The sequence below is a fragment of the Botryllus schlosseri genome, chromosome 16 (genome assembly GCF_051294905.1).
Source record: "Botryllus schlosseri isolate E-star chromosome 16, Bs_hap1, whole genome shotgun sequence".
In the NCBI taxonomy this organism is placed as follows: Eukaryota; Metazoa; Chordata; class Ascidiacea; order Stolidobranchia; family Styelidae; genus Botryllus; species Botryllus schlosseri.
Window position 1 is genome coordinate 2,321,396 of NC_137251.1, and position 22,656 is coordinate 2,344,051.

The 22,656-nt window shown below is 39.8% G+C and overlaps 1 protein-coding gene across 6 annotated transcripts; it reads right to left on the reverse strand.

Annotated features, from left to right (window-relative positions):
* Positions 1 to 3,343: 3,343 nt before the first annotated feature.
* Positions 3,344 to 20,943, reverse strand: LOC145458926 (uncharacterized). 6 transcript variants are annotated; one of them, XM_080337437.1, is made up of 9 exons: positions 20,357 to 20,943; positions 14,192 to 14,335; positions 13,347 to 13,508; positions 11,316 to 11,441; positions 9,213 to 9,255; positions 8,935 to 9,026; positions 8,248 to 8,457; positions 6,751 to 6,880; positions 3,344 to 4,672 (listed from the first exon to the last, which is right to left on the reverse strand). In XM_080337437.1, exons 1-9 carry the CDS (start codon positions 20,562 to 20,564, stop codon positions 4,420 to 4,422), a joined length of 1,368 nt encoding a protein of 455 aa, XP_080193563.1. In that variant the 5' UTR covers positions 20,565 to 20,943; the 3' UTR covers positions 3,344 to 4,419. The 6 variants fall into 6 exon arrangements, with proteins under 6 accessions (XP_080193563.1, XP_080193564.1, XP_080193566.1 ...); XM_080337438.1 differs by having other exon boundaries at positions 11,322 to 11,441; positions 20,357 to 20,933; XM_080337440.1 differs by lacking the exon at positions 20,357 to 20,943 and adding an exon at positions 15,901 to 16,210.
* Between the last annotated feature and the right edge of the window lie 1,713 nt (positions 20,944 to 22,656).

Sequence of the window (22,656 nt, forward strand, 5' to 3'; positions counted from 1 at the left end):
AGCAGAGGATTCACTTCCAGGTATGAGCTACAGCAGAGAGCACTGAGCAGTGAGCAGTCAGCTTTGAGCATCGAGTTGGATAAAAAAATCATTTGGGTCAGAGAGATAAGTCTTTATGCTCATCAAACCATAGTGTCCTATATGGTCTCGACGCAAGCAAATCTCACGGCTCAGTGAAATTGATTCACGTCACAATTTCCATTTGACTACAGGCAATTTGACGGTCATTTTTGACCGGCTTGCCGAGCATTAAATTTGGTAAAACGGATATCAATCGAAAGCTGACTCTGCACTGATTACGAAAATATAAATTTTATTCCGTTCGCGGCCCTGGAACCCCCACAATCAGCCTCGAATTTTTCATTGTTGTGGAGATTGGCATTGGAACGCAACAATGATGTCCGCTCTTTTTCTCTTAAGCTACTCTCTCGTTTCACCAGACATCATTGTTCGAGCCTGATTGTGGGGGCAGATAGGATTCGACGCCTGAGAAATCGACACTCGATCGTTACCAATAAAAGTGGCCCGTCGAAACTGAAGAAAGCGCATAACACAGCATTCGGAATCGTAGGAATAATGGATGCGACTATGAGGTCGACCAACTAGTCTGATCTTGATCACAACTATACCGAACTATAGCGCACTCTCTCAAAAAAATCGCAAAATAGTATCAGTATCAGTTTATTTATATTTTCATCATTTCAAAACACGTCAAAACTGCGATAAAATGAAAAGATAGGAAGGTGTTCAAACGACTTGGAGTAGCCTAGAAGTTGGGTTGCTCGTCATATGGGGGCTCAAGACCATCATTTTATGAGCGGAGTTCTCTTGACTCATCCAATATTTGCATGCATTATTTGGGACTCGGATATATAGGCCAAAGGATTTTCTGTAAGATTTAAATATACGTCAATACGCATTTTCTGATCATGTATTGGCGTTGCAGCTTGCTATTTCTTATCTGCAGTTGCCATCATTGAACTTGATTGCTTTCCGTCGATGACATGCCATCGTCTTTTGTGCCGTTAGTACGTATATCATTTGTCTATTGTTTAAGGCAGTGGTTCTCAAAAAATGTTCGATTTATAGAACCATATGTCAATTACGTTTGCGAACATAAAGTTCAGGTTCCCATACCGAACACGAACCTGAACGAAAGGCTCGTAGCTTACTATATCACTCGTTGCGACCACGATGCGGCAGTAGGCATACACTCTGAAAACTACATATTATTCTGGCTCGAGTGTCTGTTTTCGAGACATTTTCCAAAGAATTTCATGGGAGATAGCGTGGTTGAGAGAGAGAGAGAGAGAGATATGATATTCTTTCTCGCCTGCACCATCGAGATGCTTTGGCGACGGAGTTGCGATACGGCCCCATGAGGTCATCTAGTCTGCGCCCCCGTTTTTTTTCTCCTCCATGCTATCCGTGATTGCTGAGCGCCTAGCAGGATAGCTGCGGATACCATTTTTCGAGTCTTTGGTATGACCCGGCCGGGGATCGAACCCACGACCTACCGCTCGAGAAGCCGGACGCACAACCATTACACTATCTCGCTAGGTTGTGAGCGTTGGCGTCCTCTACGCAGGCAGCCCGGGCTCAAGTCCCGACGTCGGAGGTTATTCTGAGCTCCTCATCACTCGAGTCGCTGTTCTTGCGACACGATGACCCGATGAGGAAAGAAAGGAAAATAACAAGAAATAGCGTCTAAAAATGGCCGACAAAGAAGGATTGACAATGAAGAAGACTATGACATCCGGCACTTGGGCTGATGTGGATGCCTGATTAATAGACCGCAACTGATCGTTTCGGCATCCGCCGATTTGTTCTGCATTGCATTGCGTCTTATATATCGCATTGTGTGTGCATTGCGTTGTGTGTCTGTCTTGAGGAGATGAAAATATTATCTGACGATGATTGAATTGGATATTATTTTGAAAAATGTTACGAAACTGACATAAAATATCGTTTGCAGTGAAGAGTGGGAACATGGGAACAAAAACCATATAGTTCCTCAGGTCATAAATTTGCAGAGGTTACGTCCTGAAGGACTTCAATAACGATTGGTATAGTTTTGTCGAAATTCCCAAGTGAATCCTCAGATTGCTCACCCCACTACCCCAGGAGAAATGATCATGATGATAATGAGTAATTATTCTAATAGTCATATATTCCTAGATCTCACCTTCGACGTTGCTGATTCCGTATACCATCTATTACTATTTCCGTAACTGACTTTTTCTTACTGCGACTACGGGAAACGGAATATCTGAAATAAACGCTCGGACACGCGGCTCTTCAGTCATTTCTCGTCGGGAACAAACGTTACACAGCCTACCCCTGTGGTTAAATAGTATTATCCCACAGATGGAGTCATTCGTGAATGGTGAAAAGTGCGCATATTTGCTTTAGACATAAAAGTTTCACTGCCGTGCTTCGGAGCATCAGTGGCTTTGAGACTAACAAATAGCTTTATAATGATAATATTTGCAATCAGGCTACATATGAATCTTGCAACACGAAGCAGCGAGCGCATTTTTAGTCAACAGCATTATTGGCTGTTGATGTCCTACTACATCATAATAAATACGAATAAATAAATATCTAAATATCGCGGTATTGACTCTCCGAAGAGAACATGCCTACTACCTCACTTTACATCGACATTTCAGCTTTGATAAAATAGAGTTGATCAAGATAAGATAGCACATTTAACCACATTCACTGACGATCGCTCCCTGTGAGAGTAGTCAGTCGAGAAGCTTGTAATACAATTCGCAATATGGACATATCGGTAGCGATAGAAGTTTTGTAGTCCCAGAAGCCCTGATATATCCAATGTCCGACAAAGGGATAGAACGCCAACAAATGTAAAGATAGCCCGTATTCTTTGATGGATCCGTGAACCGCAAACACCGTTTCTATTTTAGTTTTCTTGCCAACATGCCATGATTGTTCTTCTCATCGATGTCTTAACTTGAATCACATTGTTAGTCACTTTGTGGCCATTGTATATGGGGTATAGGCAATAGGGTAGGATTAAATCTGAAAATCAATCCATGGAAACCGCGAGACTTATGAATACATGCAAGTGGGAATTAGAAATCGGAGGAATCGTGGATTATAGTCATGGTTGTGGGAGTAGCTATTCGGGAAAATACATTAGCCTACTACGCCGTTTCTCACGAATTATTTCAAAATTTTGAGAGGCTAATTTGATCGTCTTTGTGTTGGTTGGGACTCGCGCTATTTTCAATGATGCGCTTATCAAACTCACTGTTTTGAACTTGCTATTTTGATAGTCGTAGTTTTGACACTCAATATTTTTAACAGGAGCCAAATTATCTATATGTCATTTATTTGAAGAATAGACTCAAAATGGGTAAATATTTCAATATAAATCTGACAGCTATTCATGAAATTTTCGGAGCATAAAATAACGTACAATTCGAGATAGAAAAAGAATTACATTGATTGCATATTAGTGATAAACAGAATCGAGCCGGACATAAATGTAGGATGAGGCCCATTGTCATGCACACGGAGATGATACGAGGAATGCATCATGGCTTGCGAAAATGAGTTTCAATTCTGGTGCATTCAAGTATTACTTTCATAGCTGTTAAAGTTGAATGAATTGAATAATGCGCAACTAGTAATAGAGGCTATTTTACATTACAGCATTGAAAGCAGCACGCATTAGCGTTGCATAGGGTACAGTCCTCTCATTGACAGCGTAAATTATCGGCGAATATAATTTTAGTGAGATTTTCCTCCTGTTTACCAATCGAAGACCAATTAGGATTAATGTCGTCAATATTTATCTCTACGGTTCGTTGAGAATGGAAGATAACACTTCCCAAATACTGCTCCGTTGTATTCTTACATATGTTCGCGACACCACCACGGTCTCAGCGTGATTGCACCAAGCCTTCTGACATAGAAAAGTCAGGGAACGTGGAACAAACTACGTAAAACATATTCGCAATCAGTGATAAGTCGAATATTTTGGTTCAAAATTGGTTATCAGAGATATTTTGAGGTTTAGAGAATAAATTCCAATATGCTACGTGTGATATTATGGAGGAAATATCCGAAGATCGGAAATAAGATGTGGTTTGAATCTGAAATCGCCCGAAAATCCGAGCGTAGATGGAACATCGGATCGCTTCGTAGACATGTCTATAGAACGGTTTTGAATGTGTGTCGGAATGTATGGAGTTCATAAGTTCTTACGATGGCCCTCCATGAGCGGTATATCTATCGCATCCATGTCATAGCTATTCGCCAGCCATCGATAGCGAGAATATAACTCCTCTACCTCGAAGCATTTTGGTGAGCCCAGTCCTTCTAGTTTAGAAGTTGTGACGAATACTAAAATTTCACTTCTCAACCGAAATAATCCAAATCATGCTGGCGCTAACTCGTAACGGACATCGTTGTAGGACTTATAGCGACCGTTTCACCAGACGCCACCTCGGTCATATTGGTTTCGCTGGTCGTGGACACATCATTTACGACAGTTGAAGAGCGTGTCGTTTGTGAGACTGAAGTGTCTGCGATACTCTCGGCGGTTGATAACGTGATTGGTAGCGTAGTAGAGAGTTGAGAAGACGTAAGAGACGGATTCGTAGGATCGCCTGGTGAAGTACTCAACTCTCGACTTGTGGTACTGAAAAAATTATTGGTCTTAGTAAGCTATATAGAGAGTACGAGTATAGGGATAGGACGAAGTTTGCATATTACTATGCCTCCTTTGAATTAGTCGCGAATTCGCGATGGTGTTGGTCCTGTGTTCGCGTTGTAAGGATTACATGAGACGTTGAATTTGGTTCATTATATTCTTTATTCACAGTAAAACTGGTGAATACACACATAATCTGGGAGATCAACCTGCCCCCTAAGGAAAATGGCGATATTGAAGTATATTTTTAAAATTTCAGTAATACAGTCAAATTGTTATTCCTCTGCAATATACTAAGAGGTCATATTACGGAATTGCGGTAGATGAAGTAGATGGCAAGTGTTGCATAGGTAGAGATGATTGAAAATGAAGAATCGAAATTACAAAAATCATGCTGTGATTTACGCGTAAACGTGTAATTTTAGTTATGTCGTATGCACTGTATGCACTCTTCCTTATCATACGTTTAAAGCTCGCTATTGCAAATTTACATTATCCAAGTACTAAGAACATATCTCATAACCACAGTGATGTTGTTTATTGTTTTGTTTCATTTTATATGTTACAATAATATTACCACTGTGTACATGTGTCAAATTGTCTGATCACACTGTTAACTATGATAACCGTCCTTCACTAGTGTTGCTGTCTTTTATTTACTTTTGTTTATTTCGTTACTCTTTGCGGTGCTACTCGACTGAGAGAAAAAATTGATTCATAATATTATTAATACTGCCAATATGCTTGGGTGACTCCGGCCTAGAAGACTTCGGTCATATCGGGTCTCCCAGTCTATACCATGTAAAATATAGTAGGAAAAAAAATGTATACTATTGGACGTGAATTGTTTGTGGACATTGCCTTTACTATATTTCATGGTTGACGAATAAAAGAATTCTCTCTCTCTCTCTCTCTCTCTGTGCCCAGTAACGTGATCTTTTGGATCATGTCTAATCATTATTATTATTATCCCCATATAGTCTGTAGCTTACATGCAGCGGTTTGACCTCGGATGGTTTGCCTTAGTGGATAACTACTGAAACACTGTCGTCGGATGGTTATATTGTGGCCTATATGAAGCTGTTCGACATCTGCTGTCTTGTGGGATATTTACGTGAAAGTATACAGAAGTATATCTCAACTTTTGTTAGAAATAACCTGAATAATATAAGCATTCCTTCAAATATACTTATAACTGCTTCGGGGGTTGGATGAAATAGCGTGTCGTCCTGCATAACTTAATTTTCAGATACTCTACGCATAATTGTATAGCAAGTATATAGGAATTTCACTACGAACAATATCAATGTAGCAATAGTCAGACGCCTTAAGAATATATATTGTTTGGTCGAGCCTAGACCGTTACAGCGTAAGCTTTTTATTTCCTTGCAAGTCCACGTCGAAATTGTTTGGAAAGCGACGAAAGATATTGATTTCATGAAGTTATTATAGCACTCGATTGTTCCAATTGATACATTTGGTGATAGTGAAAAAGTTAGCACATACTTATATGTAGGGTTACCGTCCAATCAATGGAAAATGTGAAAGAAAAATTGAAACTGTATATCGAGAGTTAAGCCGGAAAGTTGACCTTTTTTAGTCAACCAACCACAATTTCGTGGTAAATTTACTATTTTTTCCGGATTTTACTCCAGTATTGTAAGTCTAAAAATTTGAAAACGTGCCCTCCTTTCCCGATTCCAAAATATGGTAACCCTACTTGTTACTCGAATGCTTTAATAATGTGGCCACAGTCGTCGCTATAGGTATCGGAAATGTAGAGTTGGAATTAGAATTGTGACGTCATATGACGCCATATAGGTTCGTCTTCACGTTCGCGTTCGCATAGAATATCTCAAAAAGGTTCACGTTCACACGAACCATCAACTTTCAGGGGTTCGCACCATACCTAGTGGTAGACTAGAATTTGACTTTCATGACTCAGCGCATATTTTGGGTTCGCCGAAGGCCTGCAAATTAGCGTAAGGGTTCGCCAGGTTAGTAAAGGTTCTGAAACACTGGTGCAGATATATACGGCAGATCTTGTAAGATGATCTTATACTTACAGTGCGGTGACTGTCGTCGTGAGAGTGTTCTCTAGTGTGGATGTCACTGTTCCAGATTCGCTATTTTGAAGCGCGTTAATTTCATTTTGAAGTCTCGTAATTTCACGGTCCTTTTCCGAGACGATATAACCTAAAACGTAAAATATAGTAGGCTTACCATACGTCCCCTTTTAAGAGGATTTGTCCTCTTTTTTGACTTTTTTGAAAGTGTCCTCGGAGGACGCCCTTTTGTCCTCTTTTTTGAGATTTGGTCCTCTTTTTTGAAAATTTAGGTCAGATTTAGAGCAAATTGCGAGTGATATGCCGCAAATTAGCACAGAAGTAACGCTGCGGCGGATATTTCGGAGTGAAAACCGGTGAATTTCGCTCTGAGCGAAAAGATGACCTTTTTTTTTTTTTTTTTTTTTTCAGTCAACCGATCACAAAGTGGGAAAAATTCACCGGATTTTCAGAATTCTACTCCGGTTTTGCATCTTGCAAATTTCTGAAAAAGTGAAAAAGTGTCCTCTCTTTACATTTTCAAAATATGGTAAGCCTAAAATATAGCAAAGTATACACTACAGCCGATTTATTATCTTGTAATATCCTGTCCGGATATGAGATTCAAATCAAAGTCCAAATCTAATTTCAGGAATAAATTTAGGTCCATGCATCCAAATCTCGTATTGACATTGAATTTATTGAAATGTTCCATGAAAATCCAACATCTTTGGAAATTCCATCCCGGAAGGTCAAATTCAAGTCTTGATTTGCAGCAATAACAAAACCCAAATCCAAATCCGACCAAATACACATTCGATAAAAATCATCAAATCCATTTTTATTTTAAAGTCGAAATCCAAATCAATGCTCATATCTGTGAAATGATCATACGGGAAAGTCGTTATACCTTAGCTGCAAATGTACAATTAATCATCTTGCCGGTTTGAAAGCTGTCACCAGCGATTGAACAGCCAAAGTCCAGACCATACTTTGATCTCTGATTTGGAGGAGGGGGCATTGCTCAAGCAATCCCAGTTCAAGACATAAGCTGGGTACATAGCCAACGACATTATACACCAAGCCATAACTTTATCACTTTCTACGCACTCTTCATCGATGACTGATCTTGACAAGAAATATATCGAAACTAAAAGTAACAGCAAACAGCTGCACGCCTTCACCAATTATTTTATCTTAGAAATGTTTACTAGTCTTTCCTAGCTTTGATATCTGTCAAAATTAAGCATCGTTGTATGCATGGATGGTACGACGCAATGATGACGTACTCTAAATAAAATTATGATTATTATTATAGTTATTGAAGACAAATCGACATAATGTCGTCCACTCCGAGCTCGAGAACTCATCATTTCTCTCAAGATACTTTTTGTTTCCTTTTTAACCTCCCTCCCCAGTTTGAGAACCGCTGATTTCCGAATAGTGTACAGCAGAATGGTTTATAACATTTCCTCGCTGGTTTAACACCCATTTCTCTGCATGTGATTAACATCTTACCTAAAACTCCGATGGCGGCGACGCAACATACAATAAATAAAACCGCAATTACGACCGCAGTTCTTTTCTTGATCGAACTTTTGTAGGAGAAGATCTTGTCTTTCTGGGAAGCTCCGTCTCCCTTGCTGAGATGCATGCCCGGCGAGAATGTCGAATACGAGTTTATCTGTGGGGATGTCTCTTCAATGACAACAGCCACTTGCGCCTGATCTAAGGGAGAAAAACTACAATAACATGCATTCGTGGGCCGCGGTAAAGTCCCTGAGTCTATGTAGTTAAAATATAATGCAGCGGACTTAGGAATATATATTTGGCCACCCTAGCGTTGTCGATATTGTGAGATAAGCATATTTCACACTTGATGTCATTTTTATGCCGTGTAAATCACCGACCAGCGATATCTAATACGCACTTTGAATAAAATTAGGTTTATTTTCAAGCAAACTACCGCGTCTATATTGCTCATTAACAACGTACGCTAGAGTTTAGGTCTATTGCCAACCAGGCCTAGAAATACGAACGATAGGGTTGTTCTGAAATAACTTTTTTGCAGATTTTTGCGGCCAATTGAGTCAAATTTGGTTTGCAGCTGCTTTTTAACCAATCTAACAATTTTATCCAATAGCCGCGAAAATATGAAAACAAAGTTACTTTTGAACCACCCTAATGAACAACGACAATACTAACCGTGATTTACACCAGAACATTCGGCTGACAGTGGCGTAGTCTTCAAGGACTCTGTGTTGGTATCACTTGGCGAAAGAGTGATCTTGGGTGAGCTAAAAATGACGTAGTTGAATTGAATGTGATTACTCCAGTATAAATCAGCTTGAACAAAATTCGGAATTATGCCCCAATCCACAAAATCCATACAAACTCTTCTACATCAAGTTATTGGCACATTGAACATTGGCACGATATAAGTGTACTTCACTGGGTCAATGGATTGTTGTTTATTGACTCACCATGTTGATGTGGGGCTCATCCCGCCGCTAAATCTTTCTTCAGCTGAAACGTTTGTAATAGCAATAAACATCAACTAGTAACGATACCAATATCTTTCAGAATCGATACTCGGAATTGCGCGTCATATTTACACGTAATACGCGTAAATCGCGTCAGGTTATTGTACACACTGAAGCTATATCAGCTAGCTATTAGGGATGTTGTGAACGTGAGGTTCACGTTTGCGTTCTGTGTGTGAACCTCGGAAATTTAGAGGTTCACGTTCACAAACGAACCTTGGTAGGTTCTGCACTGTGAACCTTTTTCATCTATTCCAATTTTCACGTTATTATAGCATCTTTGGTTGAAATTTATTGAATTGCAACCACGGACCACTGTATGCATGGCGCTGGCAGCATACAAAATCAAAACCAATCGAGCATGCACTTTGGCAATCTCAAACATTTCACCTGCTTTGTTACAAAAGTTTGCTCGAAATGTCCAGCTTTCTGTTCGTGAATATTTAGTGACTTTCTGCTGTGAGCTTGACCCGCAATCACACAACATCAAGAGCGAAATACGCTACATGTAGAATGTAGATAGTCACCGGATGATGCTTATTCAACCATCAATCAATGAAATTGATCTCGATTTTATATGTTTATTGTATCATAAAAACCAAAACCGTACGATTGGGGTGTTGGCTACTGCTGTATAACTTGTTAATGGGTAAAACCCGTTTTACACTCTGTTCAATATCAACGTAGCAATACTCAGACGACGAATACATTGTCCTGTCTGGCCTAGACCGTTAAGGCGTAAGCTTATATTCCTTGCAACTCCTCGTCGACATTGCTGGCAAAGCGACGAAAGATATTGATTCTATGAGATTATTATATCATTTGATTGCTTCAGTTGATAAATTTTGCGACGTTTAAAAGTCAGTACGTACTTCAGAATTGTGGCATTAGGTGGCCCGAGTCGTCGCTAGGTATCGTGCACATTATTATATACCACTTCACTGAAATGTAGGGCTGGAATTAGCAATATGACGTCATGTGACGTCATTAGGTTCACGTTCGCATTCACGCATAACCTTTCAAAAAGGTTCGCGTTCAGACGAACCTGAACCTTTCAGAGGTTCACACCATCCCTACTCGCTATATTAATTGAAATCAGTTAAATACTATTAATCTCATCATTTCAAAACTCGCAACATTGCGAAAGTGAAAAGATATAGGAAGGATTCGAAACGACTTGGGGTGGTATTTCAATCAAACGTCGACATTGGCGTCCTGACCATTTGAACAAGAGGCATGTTCACTGGATTAAAACGAACAGAAGATAGCATGAAAAAGAGAAGTGAATAAACTGAAGTAAGTAAGGTGTGTTAGTAAGCGAAATAACTGCTAGGTCATATTGTGGTCCGCTGATATCGAGCGCAGCGAATAGCATTCGTTCATAGTTGGTAAAAGACATTAGACAACACTAGGGTTACCTTATTCTGAAATCGGGAAAGGAGGACACTTTTTCAAAATTTTCAAACTTAAAAAACCGGTGGAAAATCCTGAAAAAATGGTAAAATTTTTCCACTTCGTGGTCGGTTGACTAGAAAAAAACTCGCTCAACGCCCAAAATACTGTTTTTTCCTTCATTTTAGCAGGTGGCTGACTAAAAAAAGGTCAACTTCCGCTCAGCTCCCGAAATACCCGCCTGAGCGTTAGTTCAGTGCTATTTTATGGTATCTCGGTCGAATTTTGCCCTGTGTTTAACCAAATTCCCAAAAAAGAGGACAAAATCTCAAAAAGTAGGACATTTAGGCGTCTTCGGAGGACATTTTCAAAAACCTGAAAAAGGAAGACAAATCCTCCTATAAAGGAGGACGTATGGGAACTCTAGACAACAGTCGTGTTTTACAAAAAGGTACGGCCGTTTTCTTTTCGCTCAGAAAACTTATACAAGATCAGAACTAGCGAAACCTTCCAAATTCCTGTGTTTGAAGACGATTAGTATAAAAATCTCACAAATCCACCACTTACACTGCGTAATTAGGGCCGTAGCTGTAGTACTATTCGAAACCATCGACAACCAATCAATACGCGAGTGAACTTAATCTAATGTACTTTTACCTATCGAGGGTTGGCTGCTCTTCAGAGTCGAACTTGTCGACGCATGTGACGTGACGGTGGTGCTTCTCGATCGTTCTTCCGACCGTGGTATCCGCCCGTCGGTTTGGTCATATTCAAGATCTGAAAGTATTTCCTTTTGGGTTATGACTGGGCGAGTTTTCGACATGTCAAAATATGACAAAATTGTAGCGTTGGGTCAAAAAATTGTCAAAATTGTTTACAAAGTCCAAATCTTTTGGCAATCTGCTTTTCGTTTGTATCGTTAATGTTTGCACTGTCGGTGAACTTATCATTTGACATGTTCCATATTGTAGCCTACCGTAATTTTCCATGTATAATGCGCAAAATTTTACCGATTTTTTGCCCTAAAACAGGGGGGTGCGCATGAGTACAGCAAGCCTTGAAAAAAAATCCCTCCATCAAAAACTTGAAATCACGCGTCTCTTCATGTTTGTTTAAATCGCGGATCACCTCTAGCCATTGAGCCCCGAATTTCGTATATTCGAGTGTAACGCGCTGACAAATAGAGAGTCATGTTGCCAATTAACGAAGAGCGTGTTTCTAATTAACGAGTGTCGTCTGCAAAGCACGCGATCTCTTGCTGAGTTGATTTGCCGTTTGTACGCGAGCGAAATTAGGTCACTGAGTGCTACCGGCGTGCGCGGCAATCCTTGTTGATTCATCGCGTCCTTGTTGATGCATCGCGTCAACGACAGGCCGTGACAATTGCATACACAAGAGCCCATGCACACAAGATATAATCGCTTGGGTATTCAGTCGCATCTCCAACAGGACTGGTGCGCCTGACATAACCGTTGGCCTAAGCAATCGCATCTGTAATTGTAGTAGGCCACGTGCGCAAGATGTCGTATGTCGCTAGCCTGAGCTATCGCGTCGCCGACCTCAAAGGTTTTGGCTATTATCTACTCTCGTTTAGAGACAATGCCGTTAATTGTATTATGATTAGCGATCATTATGTCATGATTGTTCGACAGTGACATCGCAAAACAGAACAACATCGAATACTAAACCGCAACTATTCATGTACTGCGAATGCAGGGTGCGTACTATACATGGGCACAGGCTTTTTCCCAGAATATACACGTCATTTTAAGGGTGCGTATTATACATGGGGTCGCACTATATTCGGAAAATTACGGTACTTTATAGGCCTGCCGTTGTAGACGGCCTGCTCATTGCGAATCATAAACGGTCAAATGAAACAAATAGGTTAACATGCTGTTATGCTCAACGTACCGCAATATCCTAACTGAAGCTAGACTGCATGGACAATTGGACATTGGTTCTGATATCAAGAAGCTCATGATGAAAAAATGTAATGCATAGCCAACATTGTTAGAATGAAGCAAGACGGGGTGTCAGAGTGTCACCAGCAGTGTACGCAAAACTTCAGTGTTTCCAGCCACGAACTGCTGCTGTTGAACGTTCTTTCTCCATTCCTGACAAGCTACTTACATAGTAAGGACAGACACTTTCTACCCGATAATGTAGGAAAGTATCTTACGTTGTACTAAAACAAATTTTAATTATTTCTACCATGATGCGTGATGTAACTACTAAAATTCTTCATAGGTCCAGATTTCGTTAAAATAAATTTTTTTGACAGTTTTCAGGTCAAAAAAGTTTTTTCAGGCCAAACCACTTCGTACGGACAGACAGTTCCAACCAGAAATCAAGATAAGTAGCACAATTCCAGAATTTATGAGCGAAAACACCAAATTTGCATATGAGGGCAAACTTTTGTCAAAATTAAGCTTTTTGGTCAAAAAAATCTCCCAAATCATCAGTCGTTACCAATAATGTTACTTTGCTTTTTACTACATGTGTCGTATGCTGCGAACAACAAATCAAGGTTTCAAGGCTTTCACAGTGTAAAATAGTAAGGCATTGAAACTATACAAGTATTGTAGAGTTGATTACGGCAAGGCAGTTTAAATAGTTAAGAGCTTTTAAATGAGACACACATCTCCGAAATAGAACGCGAAGCTGTTATCTATGGGTTACCTGTGGGTCTTTTTGGTCTTTCGAGACTGTCCAATTGCAGGTTGGTGGCTGAAGTGCTGTATGACCTTCGCTTTGACGGCATATGTTTCAAAGTTTGTCTCATCATGTCCATTTTGACCGGGCTCCGCTGATGACCCGTCATATCGGCGTAGTCTTCTTCCACTATTATACAGAGAGAAATTGGTCCGTGATTGTCTCAAACTGATGCAAATCGTGCTGACTACATGACAACACTGTTTATACTATATATTGAGTGACTTCAGTGACTGCAAATGGTTCATTCCAAAGGCAATATATTTTATGAAGTCTCTATGAACCACATATGCACAACGTCACTAAATTGGGTGGGGCCAGAATTTTAATTCCTGCATTCTCATTAAGGCTTACATTACTGAATGCCTTCATTGTGACGCTACACTATTTAAACGTAGAATTGCTAGGGGTAAAAGCGTCTTCTGCCCGCCCTTTGATTAGCTCAATGACGCATGGATGTTCGGTGTCCGTATCTTCCAATTGTTCGTTGTCTATCAGCAGAGGCGCGCATTTGTGCCACACCACGGACGAATTGTTATTGAACCAAATTGGTGTTCATCGTCACATTGAGTTATGCGCCATTCACCCTAATACCAATTGCTATCAATAGTCCTATATGTGAATAATTTATAAACACATATTCATTGCCATAGCATGGTGCTCAACAACATTCGTTACAATATAGTCCGCTATCGTTAGCTGCAATTGCTGCCGTACGTACGTAGCCTCTAGTCTACGTACACACGCAGTGAGCCGATGATCTTTGAAACCACTGGGTGTAAAACTCTAAATTTAAAACCGAAGAGACTTACGGAACGGATTTTTCGGGAGGCGAACTGTCATAGAATGCATAGCCGCCTTCTTCTGGATATTAGACATCGTTACACAGTCACGACCGCCTGCAAGGCCTAACGATTTTGTCTCCACGTATTCACCTTCCTCAAACATGTTTCTTCCTGAAACAAATCAACTGCATGTACATGACATATTCCCACGACTATTAGTCATATATAGACATAGAGCATTAGGCTTGGTTATAAAAGAGAATAAGATTTAGCAACAACAACAACAATGCTATGATACCAATGATTTCAATAGACACGTAATAAGCATACGTAGGCCACATATACGCAGACATTTTCAATCGAATGCCACTATGCATATTCTTGTACACAAGTATATAAATACATCCGATCAATGTTTCGCCATGACTGGGTGAATATTATGTCAGAAAGATTGCCTGACTCGGTTTACTACAGTATGATTGCGCGTCACAGACCTGAGTTGACAATAAGTTTGTTCTTCGTGTTGTGCGTATCTATGTTAGTGAATCAGTTTTAGAATTTGTTTACGTATAGTGCCACTACTATGAACGTAGGTGCATTTAGTTACTATCATATGCCGTGTGGCGTATACACGTAATAAGTTTCTGCACTTGATTTGAGTCAGTGGTTCTGAATATCAACAATGCATTTTGCTGGTCACATCGCAAAAGAGAACGTGCATAACAACTCACTATCTGTTTGCACTGGAAATCATAGCATACATAACGTTGGAAAAATTGTTATCCCAAATTCGGTATACATTTCTAAAACAAGAGTAAGCCTATTTGGATTCGTAGAAGGGTGCTTTGTAGATTATCACAATAAACGTGTTAACTCAGCAAATTCATTCAAGTTTCACCCAATTTCTTCTTGCAAAAATATTATTAATAACGCCAGTATTACAGAAGCCATTATCTAATTTTCCAGGGTCAAAATTTCATTCCGCACAAAATGAAAAAGACTGCACCGCCCAATGCTGCTATTGTGGCTCCAAGTAGCTCGTCAATTTCAATCAATACGCTTATAGAGATGTGTCGACGCGATCCAGTAATGAAACAACGATGGGAATTTCATTAGTTCAATCCTGATTAATTCGAGAAGCGGGAAAACTATATCCACGTTCGATCTGGATGGATAATAATAGTCATCTATCTCAGGAAATTAATCAGCGTATTGAATCACTGAAACCAAAGCAAACTAGAAAAAATAAATTGGCTTCGGTTTTGTTACAGAATAAATAAAACTCGGCGGGGGCGTTTTGATGACACAATTTGCATTGTGATAACCCAAATTTTGTTAACATTGCCACTTCTCTATCATACACCAATAAGACTAATTATATCATATATGGTTTCACACCTCACCGTAGTACCACCCGGAACACACAATCGTAGCGCATACCAACTAATCACAACTAGTACGTCTCCAACTTATGTAAGACAACACAAATGCGATGTCCGTACATTCTTAGTCGTTAAGGTATATAGATTATACCGGAGCAACGAGGAAGCGTAAACGCCTACTACGCTTGAACTGATGCTTCGACCAAATCATATTTACTGTACCTGCTCTGATTCATGCATGTTGCCACGCGGCTGATCAAAAATCAATAGCAATCGAACGAAACATGACTATCTGATATCATAACCCCACTGTAGTAATAATATTCGGGTTCGTCAATATGGATGTATCGTTACCTGTGAAGATTCAACGTCAATCCGGATGTGACTCAAATGGTTAAGTCATTCCCAACGGTAGCATCAGTCAACGCGTTGATTAGATTTTTGGAAACCCCACTAGCGAATAATTCAAATTGAGGGATGCATTGTACTCAGTCTCCTATGTACCCATATACGTGACAACAACTACTGTAGCCTATATTTAGATTTAGATCCAGGAGCGGGCAACCCGCTACATTAAGAAGCATTCGTGAGCAATACTGCATCATATGTGGTTGATTAATGTGCAGTGCATGCATGTGGTTATATTCATCAGCAATCTGTATACATTTCGTTACGTGGCGAACTGGTCATCGATGTTAAGATGCGTTATGATCGGATTGTGCGTAGCGTAATGCCATCACGTATGCGATATGCCAAAGCCAACGACATAACATATAACCGTGGCTGCGCAAATCTAGCATCTGATTGATTTAGTTTTACGTCGAGTCGAGTTGAGTACATCACTGATCATAACGTCATATATGGTAAAAAAGTACTTCAACATTCCAATTGGTACCTTTGACGCAATCAGAATTGCAATAATGCTAGTTAAACTTACCAAAAATATTTTAAAATTTGTTAATCATAACTATGGCCTACACCCTGCATACAGGAAATTCCTACCAATTATACTGTCACAAGTTCATATAATATTCAAAGCAGCAAACACGCTTGAAACTATGGCACGGTAAGACCAGTCAAAACACCTGGAGCTACAGTAGCATTCCAACAAAATGGAGATACTAACATGTCCAGTGTCCACGTCAACGCCTCTTACAGAGATCGGTGTTGCATTCGCAAGTATTTCTATTCAATGTTTCTGCCATGTACTATTTCTTGAACAGTGCACCCGTGCATAGTTAAACAGTGAAATCAATACCGAAGGAAATTACCGTTGAGATGATCGAACATATTAACGAATTTTATCACCGATCTTATCACAACCCCTTCAATCTCAGGCTTTTTCTTAGGCCTACTACAGTTAAGGTTGCATTTAAAACAAATACCAATTTGAAACGAACATGTTTAAAACAAGGCCCTTGTTTACAACATTTTTCCAGGTCATGACGTCACGAATATTCAATTGTGACGCCATAGTGGATTGACATTGACAATTGAAAATATATAGGGTAAATATAGATACTTTGACGAAATATCTGTACTATTGCTGTTGAACCGACTATTTGAGCCGACGTATATCCATATACGTGGGCTATATCGGGTGGTAATTCTCCGTATGCTCATATAACATATTTTTCGGAAGTATTTACACTATTGTGGTATAATTTTACAATTTAAAAACCCAATTTTTTTAAAAGGCCTTTGTTTAAACACTGTTTAAAACATGTTTTAAACAAATTGTTTTAAAACGCCGTTTATTTTAAATGCAACCCTAACTAAAGTATATTGTAGGGTTACCATATTTTGGAAATCTGAAATATGGACACTTTTTCAAAATTTTCAATCTTGCAAAACCGGAGGAAAATCCTGAGAAAATGGTCAATATTTTTCGGTTGACTAAAAAAAGGTCAACTTTCCGGATCAGCTCCCGAAATACCAGCCAGAGCGTTACTTCGGTGCCCATTTACGGTATTTCAGTCGAACTTGGCCGTAAATTTGACCAAAATTCTCAAAAAAGAAGTCAAAATCTCAAAAAGAGGACATTTGGGCGTTCTCCGAGGACACTTTCAAAAAAGTCAAAAAAGAGGACAAATCCTCTTAAAAGAGGACTTATGGTAACCTTAGTATATTGGACCTACAACCAGGGCAATAACAGCACCGGGCCCCTATATGATGATAAACCAAACTTCTTGGAGTTGCATGTTACATGGCCTAAAAATTTATATGTCTTGGTGAATCGTGACGCGGTAAGGGCCATCGCCGATATGCCCATTTCTATAAGTCTTGTGTATTTTCTCTTGGGGGAAGGGTACCCAAAATCAAGATATTCGGTTTCTTGAAATCGCACAGAGCGCACAAAATTTTTGAAAAAGTTGCATAAAATTTCATAAAGTACTTTATAATTTATGCTAATTCACGAAATATTGGAGGGTTTGGGGTGCGGCAGTTACGGTCCTGCCTACAACCAGCATTACGTTGATCTTTGATTTGATATTTACCTCTTTATCATCCAGGTAATCTGCGACGTGAACAGTGTATAGAGCGGATCTGGGCATTTCACGGCTCACGACGGGATTCTGACATGCCCGCGAAAAGTTACTTGGAATTTAGACCATAAAATCTACTCTTGAATGCAAACGCGTGGACTAAAATTATACACTATATAAACAGAACCGGAAATGCATTTACTTTTAAGTCTGTTTATTCATCCACCATGATCGAGAGCGTGATGTTAGTGTACAGTACATGTACTTGTACAATTATATATTACTAACCAACGGACAGATATGCAACTCCTGTCGTTACGCTTGTAGCAGTGCATTTTACTGCTGGCAGAGTTATAGTTGGCGACCCGAGCGCTAAAAGTTGATATAACTGGCCTTGATCGAAAGCTAGTGTTGCTCTGATTCCGAAAAGAGAAATTAAAATCTGGTCAGGGCAATGTAACCACCCCGATATTGCCCTCAAAGTCGGAAGATCGGCATTGCTCCGAACAATCGATCGTCGCAATTTGTCATTGTTATGGTCATTGTTGCTGACGACCTTTGGTTGTACCATTTAAATATAGTACATTGAGCTTAGGCGATCTCTTCGCCATCGATTATCCGACATTTCTGGCCGGTAACGCCATATTTGGTGATACAATTGTTCATGTTCTTTCCAATTCTCTCTGACGATTAACCCTGACTAGTATCAGCCGAAAATATACGGGTTTATTTCAATACGAATATATACTATTCAACATAGCCGGTCGTCACTAGGATCAAGGCGACTGTTGGTACGCATACTAAATGTGATGAATTTTTGTAAATGTTCATTTAGAAGACTATAAGGCAACGTAAGCTACAACTCAATACATGCAATGCTAGCGTTAATTATGCGGTCGTATGCAGTAAGCATGCTCGAGAATGTTTGAACCTCGAAATGGAACATCTTTTACCGCGTGGTCAGCTGGCTTCCGACCATATGGTACATATAATATGTCTTTTGAACGCCCCAGCGAAAACCTTTTATAGGAGCACTCGGTATATCGACATATGTGACGTGAAATAACTGTTATGCCAGAAAGCATTGCCTTCAAATTTGTAGAATCCAAATACATGACGAGGATACGTGACGATGACGGGTTTGGAGGGATACAGTTTTGCTTCTTGTAGTTCAAAAAGCCTATACTCGTTTCTCTAGTCGTAAGTCGTATCTAATCGAAACTGTGGTTCCCGTCGATTAACAATACCTGGGAGAAGTATTCCATTCAATCTGTTCTTCTCAGTTTCCTTCCGTATAAACACGTCACCTGTTTTGACTGGCAGTATACTGTGTGCATTCAGTTACAAGGTTGCAATAATCTAATCTCCGAATCGATAAGAAAACACACAGGAACGGCTACAGAAGAGTGCAGATTGCGAAGCAATTGATATGACATAGCCCCAGGTATTATGTGGCAACAGCTTTTGAGGCGATATCCAAAACGCAATTTCGTTTGATATAGGCTACTATGAGGCGTGGGCCGGGGGTATTGAAACATCATCATTCTCGACACAAACAGTTTGGAGAAGAGCCTTCACGCAACGGCATACAAGCCTACGGCATCCGGAAGCACTTCACAATATATTTAATGTTGCATAATACGATGCATTCCATATTTATTAAGGACCGGTGGCGGTTTTAAATAATGAAATTGTGCGAATATCATCTGTCTGTTCTTTCATGAACCTTCATTTGTTCATAGTTTGATAGAACACATTCTGCGTTTCCAGCGTCGATATCCACGGCTAGGAATACTTAAAATTAAACTACATGCACTACATCATGTTCGTAAGATTCAATTGGGAAGCGATTCTGGAAATCGGGTTGTTTATGCTAGGATATCATACTATGTTCATTGAGGACTTGACGTTGATGTTGCATAGAATGTATTAGTTATACTCGAGTTTCTATAATCCCCACTTTAAGGCGACTGCTTCTGAAGAGTAACAGTTCTAAAAGCTTCTGGTTTTATTTTATTTTTATTATAAATATTTTATTTCAATTAAATTTTGTTTTTTATGCATTTCGGGATGTGCCCCTCCCCGTTGACGACAATATTTTATAGAGACGGATTCACTCACTAATGTAGTTTATAATGAAATCGCTATGCTTATTGTTGTCAGTTATAAACACTTTGAAGATTCGACACAAGTCCATCTCATTCCTATAGCTAAAGAATGCAATATTACCCTCAGAAGACCTCGCGCCCGTTAGACTCTTTTGCGCTCTCAGTTTAAGAACCATCACCGCTCTAATATGTCCATCACTGATAACTTCCACTTACCTTTTTTATGCGGTGTGTAAAGTCGTGGAGAAGTCGGACTTGTTGGGGAGGACGGGTGTAATGTTGTTGAGGACGCCGCGGCCTGCCTCGTTCTTGTTCCAGAGATGTCCCGATGATATGCCACGGTGTTTGAACGTAATTTACGGTCTTCCATCGAAACAACGGGTGATTTATTCTCATAATACGAATTCCTATGACCAGACTCCATCACTGCGTGAAACTAAAACGCTATGAAAAATGATCTGTTATATTATCTCTGCATATTGGCCAATACGTTTAAGTCAAGTCTGTTTCTGACACTCTCAATATAACATAGTTATAGCCAAGAAGATGAATAGAGTTGCAGTTAGTCGACCAGTCAACCAATTAACACAAGTACGGGTAGAAGATTGAAAATACGCCTGGCTACAGTGCGTCTTCATCCAGTCCGCAATGATACTAAAGCAGTCTACCTCAGCCAAAGCGATCAATTTTAAAGTTGTTGCAGAAAATAAAAGTCCGAGAATTATATTAGCTGAAATCGCAATCCAATACGCACAGTGGTTTGTGAACTACATCGACACCGCGTGCAGGAAGAGGCAAATATATTCTCTTATACATCGGATATTCTTTTACAATAAAGGTATGACAGGTGTATAACTGTCTATCACTCTGTACTGACTCAATTCTTGTAACTTTTCTCAACAAAACAACAATGAAACGGCGGACATTGTATTTCAGAATTCCATATTTGACTCGCTGTAAAGTAGCACCTCATCATCACGGGGAAATGCGCATTCGTTGTATTGTCCCGAGTTTATTTTATCTGCGGAATCCGTTCATAAATCTAGACTGGCTTGAACCGCTTGGGTTCGCGGGCCTGCAATTTTCTGACCAAACCTCAGGCAGCACAGTGATCGCCTCTACTAATAAATAGTAATGCGGTCAGGTGAGAGTGACACGACGTAGCGTCTTACCATTACAACTTCCGGCTACGTACTCCTCAGATCAGCCTATTATTCATGGTCTCACTGAGCTTCTAAGCATCTATACACGCATGACTTACACTATCAAAACAAAACCATTGTTTTAGTAACATATGGAAAGTTACCGACTAGGATTGCATTAATAATGCAACGTTGAAGGCCAGTGATTCGTCTCAACCATTTGTGGTCGCACCCCACGGGTGTCGACCTGTCCTAACTGCTCCGTTGACCTTTTGAATGTTATTCGTTGGGCACATCAGAAAATACCCACGACGTAAGTACTCTAGGCCTACTGTTGAAAATTTCTGCACCCTGTAGGCCCAATCTAATGAGAACATTATATATCGAGTTACTTTGGAGGGGTTCGTAATTTCAAAGGGGCTGGTACAAGTATCAATCAGGCATTTTTAGTTTTAGAAATCCCTGGTATCGACTACGATGCAGTATGTTGCAGAGCTACAATTGGTCGCTCTTGACCAGGTCATTTATATGTGTCATTATAGGCGATAGAACTCGTCCATTTGATATATTTTCACGTGACGTTGCAATGATGACGAGATAAATGGCTCACTTCAATACGGAGATGTAATTTGATTCATAATCAGTAGGGCAAGTTTTTGTTTCAGTTAAATCCGTGGAAAGTTGCATTTATTTTTGAAAAAACTTGAAAAGTTGCAGAAGTTGCATTTTGACCACATTTTGGTCGGTTGACTGAAAAAAGGTCAATTTTTCGGCTCAGCTCCCGAAATACCCGTAAAGGCGTTACTTCGGTGCTGATTTACGGTGTTTCAGTCGAATTTGGCCGTGTATTTCCCCAAATTCGAAAATACTTTCATGAAAAATCGAGAAAGTTGCAAAAAGTTGCATGGAACAAATGGACAAAAGTTGCAAAAAGTTGCTCTATAAGATTCCTTCAAACAGCTTGAAACAGCATTCTACATATCTTACGAGTATTTAGGAAGCTGCCGGAAGCTGTAAAAAAAAGTTGCAAAAGTTGCAAAAACTTGCCCTAAATCAGGTTCAGTTGCAAAGATACGAGTACCAGAATCCTCGTTGAGTATTGATTTTAGTGATTCGAGTCGGACAGTGCGGGTCAATTTTATTGAAGCACTGAATTGAGTAGTTGAGTTGAGTTTTTATCGCCAATGTTACCTTTACAAGATTGCGATACAAATGAAAAGATAGCAAGGGGACAAAACGACTGGGAACAGTCTTTGAAATCGGATACCCACCTGGGCCTAAACTAGGGTCTTACCATAGCGCGGATCTGTCATAAGATAGGCCTTCAAGGTTTTGATTGCAATGATTTTCACATTCCATTACGTCACTTCTACC

Coding starts and splice junctions, on each gene's coding strand:
- LOC145458926 (XM_080337437.1), bottom strand. CDS start 20,564: ATGGAGTCTGGTCATAGGAATTCGTATTATGAGAATAAATCACCCGTT. Junction 11,442..13,346: donor AAGACCAAAAAGACCCACAG/GTAACCCATAGA, acceptor AAATACTTTCAG/ATCTTGAATATGACCAAACC. Junction 4,673..6,750: donor ACGACGACAGTCACCGCACT/GTAAGTATAAGA, acceptor TAATTTTTTCAG/TACCACAAGTCGAGAGTTGA.